Source organism: Geospiza fortis, unplaced genomic scaffold, assembly GCF_000277835.1.
Source record: "Geospiza fortis unplaced genomic scaffold, GeoFor_1.0 scaffold59, whole genome shotgun sequence".
NCBI lineage: Eukaryota > Metazoa > Chordata > Aves > Passeriformes > Thraupidae > Geospiza > Geospiza fortis.
The window spans coordinates 2,827,648-2,836,046 of NW_005054381.1; the positions used below are offsets into that span (position 1 = coordinate 2,827,648).

General features: G+C 50.1%; 1 protein-coding gene across 1 annotated transcript in view; it reads left to right on the forward strand.

Moving 5' to 3' along the window:
* Positions 1-720: 720 nt before the first annotated feature.
* MTMR4 (myotubularin related protein 4) overlaps positions 721-8,399 on the forward strand; it is a 35,632-nt gene continuing 27,953 nt past the window's right edge. The window contains 1 exon segment of the mRNA XM_031060366.1: positions 721-808. Within this exon segment, the coding sequence (XP_030916226.1) occupies positions 806-808 (3 nt within the window). The 5' untranslated portion in view covers positions 721-805.

Here is an 8,399-nt window from a genome sequence, read left to right on the forward strand (position 1 = left end):
GAGATGTTGGTGATCAACTGATCTTGGAGACACCTGAAAACTTTGAGGAAGGGTCTCTTCCTCCATGGAGTTCCCAGGATCACCTGAGGGAGCATCTGGTCCTGTTGGAAAAGATCTTGGAGCAGGACCTTGTTCAAGTCTTGCTGCTTGGCTTTCCCCTTCCTACAGATGCCCCCTGTGACCTCCCTCAAGCAGGGCAAAGCTGGCAGAAGGACTTGCTGGTTTTTCCTGGTACTTGTAGTGCTTGCATCCTGCCCCACCTCCCAGGCAGGACCCAATTGGATTTAGAGGTGTTTTCCTCCCAGGACCACAGGGATCTTCTCCAAACACTGAAGTTCCCTGTGAAGGATCTTCCCCAGGTCCTTGAACCACAGTGACCAAACCTGTCTTCCTTCAGCTCCCTCCTGTGTTCCCCCACAGTGGGGGTTTTGTGCTTGTGGGGCACAGGCTCTTGTATGCTTATGTGACAAGTCCTGGGTGCTGTGTGAGTGAGTGACCAAAAGAATTTGGTGGCTCCCCCTGATGCTGAATCTGGTTTCCAGCAGCTCCTGGAAAGGGCACAAAGCAGAGGTTGGCAGGGATAGGGAGAGACTGGGCACTGGCCTCGGGGCTCTGGATTTTTTTTTTCCCTCTGTGTTCACACTGGAGTACCATTCCTGTAAATTAAATTTCTTAACTAAATTCGTATAAGCTAAACTTCTGCTCTGGGTTGTCTCCTCTTTGCTGCAGGTGAGACTATTGTTGTGGAAGAACAAGAAGAGACTGAGCTGTGATTGAATCAGGAGTGTTTGGACGGTGTCTGAGGATGGTGAGTCCATGTCCTATTTCATCTCTACAGGATGGACATTGAGGAGCTGGGAAGGGTCTGGAGCCCCAGGAGAGGCTGAGGGAGCTGGGAAGGGGCTCAGCCTGGAGCAAAGGAGGCTCAGGGGGCCCTTGTGGCTCTGCACAGCTCCTGCCAGGAGGGGACAGCCGGGGGGGTCGGGCTGTGCTCCAGGGAACAGGGACAGGGGGAGAGGGAACGGCCTCAGGCTGGGCCAGGGCAGCCTCAGGGTGGATTTTGGGGAAATTTCCCACTGAAAGGGTTGTCCAGCCCTGGCACAGCTGCCCAGGGCAGTGTCAGTGTCTCTGTGCCTGGAGGGGTTTAACAGCCCTGTGCATGTGGCACTTGAGGACATGGGTTAGTGGTGGCCTTGGCAGTGCTTTGGGGATGGTTGGACTCATTGATCTTAGAAAGCTTTTCCAACCCTAATGATTTCATGAATCTGGTCTGCTTCTGTCCTCTCTGGGTGGTCTTGTTCTTTGTGTGTCCAAATCTTGTACTGCTGCTAAATGTAGGAGAAGAAATACAAGAATGGGCAAGAAGAGTGCAACAGTACTGTGTATTATATACAGTAATATAATAGAGGGGATTTATCACTGTCATCAAGATGCTGTTAACAGGAAACATTTATTCCTAAATCTCTTATTGGAATATATTGGGAAAAAAAAGTAAGACTGAAACACCCTTCTGTCTCCCTGTGCTACTGACATAGTCATCCAGTTTTTGTGGCTTACTGATTTATTTTTTCTTTAAAACTTACTGCTGGGGTTTTTCATTGTGTTCTTCTGTCGCCTCTCAGTGAAGGATTTCACACCATGCTAATAACAGCTCTGGTGCCACCAAAGAAGCAGAAATTTCACAAGAATTAGTCACAGAAAAATGTGGTAGCAAAGAATCTGAACCACAGCCAAAGCAGCCAGATTGCTGATAAACTTGGATAAAGGGCCTCTAATACCTCCAGCAAGAAATAACCCAAAATACAAGGGATCTGCTGGGAGGAAAAAGCTGGAGACTGGCAGTGTTGAAAGATCTGCTGAGAGTGTCCTGAGGGGGGTAGTTTGAAGAGGGGTGATCTGCATGTGGGCTGTGGGTGGGCAGAGCCTGAACTTGCTGCAGTGACATGGACCAGCACCAGCTTCGTGTTGATGTGGGGTGGTGAGGAGAACTGCAGAGACAGACAAAGGGCTGGAAATTCAGACTGAGGACATGAAAATTTAGGTTAAACACATTAGGAAAAAAAAAAAAGATAAAAATCTGGCAGAGTGCTTGAGGAAATGGTGATGTCTCCTGAGGGATTGTCCCCGATGTATTTTGTTAACAACTGGAATAGGAAAGGAAACGTGCCCTCTGCGTGAGTTAAGCTCTCAGCTCAAGTAGCTACACACTCAGCACTTTTGCTGTATCCCCTGTCCTCATGCTCCCTGGTGCTGCCTCAAGATCTCCTGTGCTTCTGCTGGAAGAACTGATCCCCAGCTGCAGGGTGAGGAGCTTAGTCTGGGGTGAAAGTCCTCGCCTGTCAAAACCTGAGAAAGGGCCTCACACTTCAGCTTGGAGCTGCCCTGGTGTCATGTTGGAGGTGTGAAACCCAATGGCTCCTGTGAGTGGGACTGAGGTGAGAGGGATGCAGATGTAACCAGATATGAATGAAAAAAAGGGAATAAACACATGAAAAATACATCAAAAATCTCCCCAGGAAACATGAAGAAGGCCAGACCGAGCCCCCTGAGGGCAAGGCTGGTCAGACACCTGAGTGACAGGGCCCAGTGAATGCTGCAGGGGTTTGTGACTCAGGTGTGTGCCCTCACCTGGCAGGACCTGCAGCTCAGGGACTTGGTAATCCAGAAACTATTTATTGATGTTTTATGAGCCCTTGGTAGGTTTTCCTTCCATGAAATCATCAGGCTTTTAAAAACCAGGTGAAGATTTGCAGTTGTGTCAGGGTTGTGCTGCTGAGCGCCTCTTGCTTTGTTTTGGAACCAGCCCGGTATTGTTTTGGCTGGTTTTGTATTGGGAGTAACAATAAAGTGTGGTGCTGCATGTGAGCATCTCCTCCCCTTCAGGATTTTGTAGATCTCTACACATTCCCCGTAGACATCTGAAGAGCCTTTTAAATTCTTTGTAGCAAAGCCGTCTTTAGTTCTTATCACCCCTCCCGTTGGTTGGATTTTTGTTGTTTTTCTTGTTGGTTTTTTGGTTTTGGTTTTGGTTTTTAGTGGTGTTTTTTTTTTTTAAGTGCAGAGACTGGAATTTTGGATTTACTAAAATATGGAAGCTTTTCTTTTCCCTGAATTCCTTTCTTGTGTCTGGACAGACATTGCCCTGACCTGGCCCTGCCCACCCTTAGGTGTAATCATTGTTTGATTTCTTCTGTATGAGAGGGTTTCCTTATCAGTACCCTAAGATACCTTTACTGTTTCAAAGGATCTTCTGAATAGGTGGGGTTTTTTCCCTTTAATATTTCATTAAAATGCTCCTGTGATTTTTTGAAAATTATTTTTTCATTTTGGAAAAAATAAACCAATCACTAAAAGCCCCTCCCATTTCACCCACGGTTTTGGGAAGAGACTATGGGCTTTTTGTCTCTCATGGCAAGAGAGAGAAAGCGACTTGTAATTGCAAGCTGTGGAAATAAGCACTTACCTCCATCCCCTTACCTGAGCTTCTGTCAGCAGCTGAAGGCAGAGAGCTGATGGAAACTCCTGACAGCCTCCTTGGAGTCCTTCTGTGACCTCTCCAGAGGGCTGTGGCTCCCGAGTTAGTCACAGGGAGGGCTGGAGGTGGGCTGTGGGTTAGGGGGTGCCTCGGGGCTGGCTGGATCCCTGTTCCCTGCAGCCATACTGAGTGCTTCCTTAATTCCCAGTGCTCACAGCAGGCTGAGGCCACAGCACCAGGGTCCTGTGGTTAGCAAGGGCAGACCCAAAAGCTTTGCCCTTACTCAGCATCACCCCAGATGTGCCTCACCACCTGCTCTTCCCTTTCTGCTGCTCCAGATTCGTGGTCTAGTGTTAACAGCTTGGATTGCATAACTCTTCCCACTTTTCCCCAAAACTAGCTGCTGATGGGGATGACCTTGAAGACAGCACTAGTGTTGGTTTAATCCTGAACTCTGGCTAATGGAGCTGTAATAAGCACTTGGTACCTTAATACATTACTTAAAATGAATCTGGCAGGTGGGGTTGGTGCAGGTGCTGTGCTGGCACTCAGTGCTCAGCTCCCACAGCAGCATTCCCTCTCCTGACTGCTGGGATACTGGCACTGTATGCATCTGGTTCTTACCCTGTGGAGGGGCCCATGACTTACCCGAGGTGGGCATTGGCAGCCACCCCTCAGCCCCTCGTGCTGGTGCATGGAGTTGACAGCCCATGACTTGTGCCCTTTTGTCCCTCTCCTCAAAGGTTTCTTGCTGCATATTCAGTTCCATGCTCATCTCTGGGCACCTTTCTGAACAAATACCAAATGCAGTATTACAGATCTATAAATTATTCTATCATCCTATCCAGATTCAAAGATGACACCCACCATCCCAGTCCTGATTTATGGGGTATAAAACTGTAACTTCTCTTTGCGCAGGTTTAAGGGTTTGTTTCCACCTCAGGCTCAGCAGCCTTTCAGTTTACCCACAAACCGCCCGAGCCTTTGAGGAAATTAACTATTTATGTAAGGGGACCTGAAACAAAGATGCCCTTTGTGCAGCAGAAGCAGAGGAGGCAGAACAAGAAGTGCCTTTGGCCACAGCTCATCAGTCTCAGCATCAGCTTATGGAGACAGAGAAATACGTGTCTGAGGGCAGCTCATCTTACCCAATGTGGGCATCTGCCAGGCAGAAAGCGAACAAATTTTAACTTTTAGAATAAGATAAATGATGCAAGTCTCTCCCTTCTCCATCTCACCTGGAAAAAAAGATCTAGATAACCAGTTCCCAGTTTGATCTTCACTGAAAATAAATATTCAGACCTGGAAGGATCTAAAGTAGAGTATCCTGATGGTCCCTCTGCTGCTGGTGCCCCTGGCTGTCAGACAGAGCTTCCCTGGCTCCCGCTGACTTCTCATGTCCTGGAATTCCCTTTCCAGGGCAGCCACCTCCTCCTGCCAATTTTTCTGTCGGTTTTCTCCAGCTGGAGGCAGATCAGGGCAGTCTGTGCAGTGGATGTGCTACTAGGGACAGGGCTGTGCATGCACGTTTCTGCCAGCCCTTGCCTTCCCTCCCCTCCATCTGTAGGGTGATGGCCCATGCTGGGGTGAGGAGAAGCCCACCCTTAATCTATAGAAGGGATGGGTGTGGTGCCTTCTAAGGAGAGAGCAATTTTATTTGTGGTGCCAAAAAGAAATAGAGGATAAAGCTATGCCAGGGCTGGGAAGGGTGTACATGTCTGTGGAAGGCTGAGTCAGGTATGCTGGCAACTCCCTGCAGTGAATGGGACCAGTTTTCTCTTAGAATCCTGGAATGGTTTAGGTTAGAAGGGACCTGGCCCCATGGGAATTAGCTGCTCCCTGGCCCCCACTTTCCCAAACTTGCAGAAAGCTGGACCAGCCACTGGCAAAATGATTCATTTCAGGATGCTGACTGGCTCCAGGCCACAAGAGAGATTTCAGCATCCTGATGCCTGTCCTATGCTCCCAATGCAGATTCCTTGGGCAAGTGGGACCAGATGTTCCCCATGAACCCTGTGCTGCAGGCTGGGCTCCTGGTGCATGTAGGTGTGTCTCCATGAGGAATATCATCTCCTTTGGAGGCTGCAGGACAGGATGGCCCCTTGAGTGCCAGTCCTATCTTTGCCAAGCACTGTATCATCTCCAAGCCTCTAAATCCCTTTTGGGACCTTCTGGAGAAGGCTACAAGCTGTTTACCTGCAGTGTGGATCCAGGGATGTCTGGAGGGGTGGGAGGAGCAGCACAGGAACAGTGGGCATTGCTAGTGGGAGGGAAAAGGGCCGAATCACTTCCAGCTGCCCTTAAGAATATGCTGCCCACATAATATTCAGCCCTTCTTCCTCAGAACTGAGAAACACTTGTAAGGATGGTTGGGAGATGATGAAGGAGATTTCTCTTTCTGCCTACATGAACACTCAGAGGAGCCAGGTCTGTGAAATAACCTTCTGTTCCTCTGTGACAGTGGAGAAGAGAGCCCAGCTGGGGAGGCATCCGAGATGGCATTTAGGAATTCCCTCTGGCTAAGTCAGCTAAGGAGTCTGGAGCACTCTGCAGTCCTGGGCTGGGCTGCCCAGCACCACTCCTGCCTTTGCCTGGGTCACTGGAGGGAAAGGAGGGCAGGTATTTTGGGAACTCTTGAAGGAAGTGAAAGCCAAGACTGAATCAAGTTCCTCTTGCACGTCTGTGAAGCCACTGAACTTCAGAGCAAGGTTTCTGCTCTGCAGCAGGCTCAGTGCTTGGGCAGAAGTTTCTAAGTCATGTGTGAGTCTTTTTCTGATACTAAAAGTTCAGAAATATTTCAGTGAAAGCAGAAGTTCTATTTGTGGATGTTCAGGTCAGCTTAGGTTGGAAATTCAGAGTACTGATTTGACGAGCAGCCCTTTAACTCTGCACAGCTGCAGCTTAGGGGAGTTACAATGCAAACAATTCCTGTGCCAGGCCCTGAACTGAGCCTTGGCCCTAAAAATCTTACTGTTGGTTGGAGCAAACCTCTTACCTACCTTGTCAGTGGTTTTATGTGTTACAGACTCTGGTCTTGTGCTGTGTGCACTTAACAGCAATGTGTGCTCACACTCTGCCCAAGAGACTCCCGGACTTCAGCTGTTCCCCGAATGTGCTGTGTTGCTTTTCCCCTGATACATGTCAAAACCCCAATAAATATTGGCTTTACAGTGTTTCTAGCCACACTTTCTCTCTAGTATAAAAGGTTCCTTCAGCTTTAGCTGCTCTGTCTTTTCTCAGCATTCCCTCCAGTGACCCAGGCAAAGGTCACCTGCAGGGAGCAGGGCACCTCGCCTGCCACTCACTTTTGGCCAAGACAAATCTGTAACCTTATCCATAACCCTCTGTCCTTATGTGTAATCCTCTGTTTGTGTCCATAACCCTCTGTTCTTGTGTTCTGGTTTGTGGGTGCTGGCTGGTTCAGGTGCCCCAAGGATGAGCAATGCCTAACATCCACCCTCTGTGCTCCGTGTAAGTGGTGGAGTGGGGCAATGCGAGGGTGAAATGAGATTTCATGGCTTATCTGCAGGTGTGGCTATGTGCTCCTCTAAGTCTTTAATCCTAAGTAGTGAAACTAGTGTAACCATGTGAGTCTGTGGGATTGTTTTGTCAGCAAGGGACATCATGGAACTGAATTTTGCTCTGCAAGTGACAGTGGGCAGCATGTCTGGGTGTCACAAAGCTGTCCCTTTAGCCAAGGCAGCTCTGAATAATCTAATCTTGAAAAATTTTGCAGAGAAATGCTGAAGTCTTTTGTCTGAGTCGAGAAATGCTCTTTGAGATCCCATTGGTATTGCTGGGGAGAGCTGTCTGTGGTGTCTTTGGGGCAAACACATCTAAGAGGAGCTCAATGGCTACAGGCTGTGCTCTGTTTGGATTTGTGTTTTGGGAGCAAAAAGCTGATGTGATTTGAGCCAGATAGTGGGGCCTTTGAGAACTGATGAAGGGTCAGGTTTTATTTTGCATTTTAACAGAGATTCTTCCTCTGGCTCAGTGGTGGGGGCAGAGCAGCAGCTGATGGTAGAAATGAATATGGGTTTGCCCAAGAAGCTGCTTCTGTGGTTCCTGAGATAGACTGTGACCTGGGAGCTGTTTGCTCCTGGGCTTGATGGACAGCAGGTAGTAAAAGTGAGCTTGTAGGGGACTGGTGTGGGGAGGTGGGTGCTCAACCACAGCATTTCCTACGCCCATGGCCTTACCCTGTGTCTGTGAGCATTTCCAACGGGAGCTGGGGAACCTTCACATGGCAGCTAAGTGTCCAAGTGGTCAGCAAGAGGAGCCTTGTCCACTCCAGAGCACAGGATCCAGCACACAGGTGCTGGTGGGAGCCAGGGACATCTGACTAGTCCCTGTGCACATGAAGCTCCTGGAACGGAGGACTTACAGTCTTGGGAGTGGTGAGTGGTGAGATGCAGCAGGCAGCCCCCTTATCCTCATCTCCCGGTCCAGGCACGGAGGACTGCTGGAGGAGAGCAGGCTCAGGGGTGCAGTGGCACATCCCGGCTGAGCTTCTGGGACCAGGGCCGGGGCTGAGGGCTCGGCATTGGAGTGCAGGGCTGGGGGCAGAGGGGTCAGTGCTGGTGCCGAGGCCTTGGGGCCAAGGGCTTGATGCTGGAGTGGAGGGGTCGGCACAGGGTTGAAGGGCGTAGGGCAGAGGGCTTGATGCCAAAGTAGAGGGCTCAGAGCAGAGGGCACGAAGCTGGGGCAGAGGGCTTGGAGCAGAGGCCTCAGTGCTGATGTGGAGGCGTTGGTGTGGGGTCAGTGGGCTCGTGGCAGAAGGCTCCCTGCTGGGGTGCCAAGGGTTGAGGGCTTGGGGCAGAGGGCGCGGTGCCGGGGCACGAAGCAGCCCTCCCGCTATTGTTCCCGGCGCTCCCAGTGCCGCCATCAGTGCGGCACGAGGCAGGTGCCGGCGGGAGCCACGCCC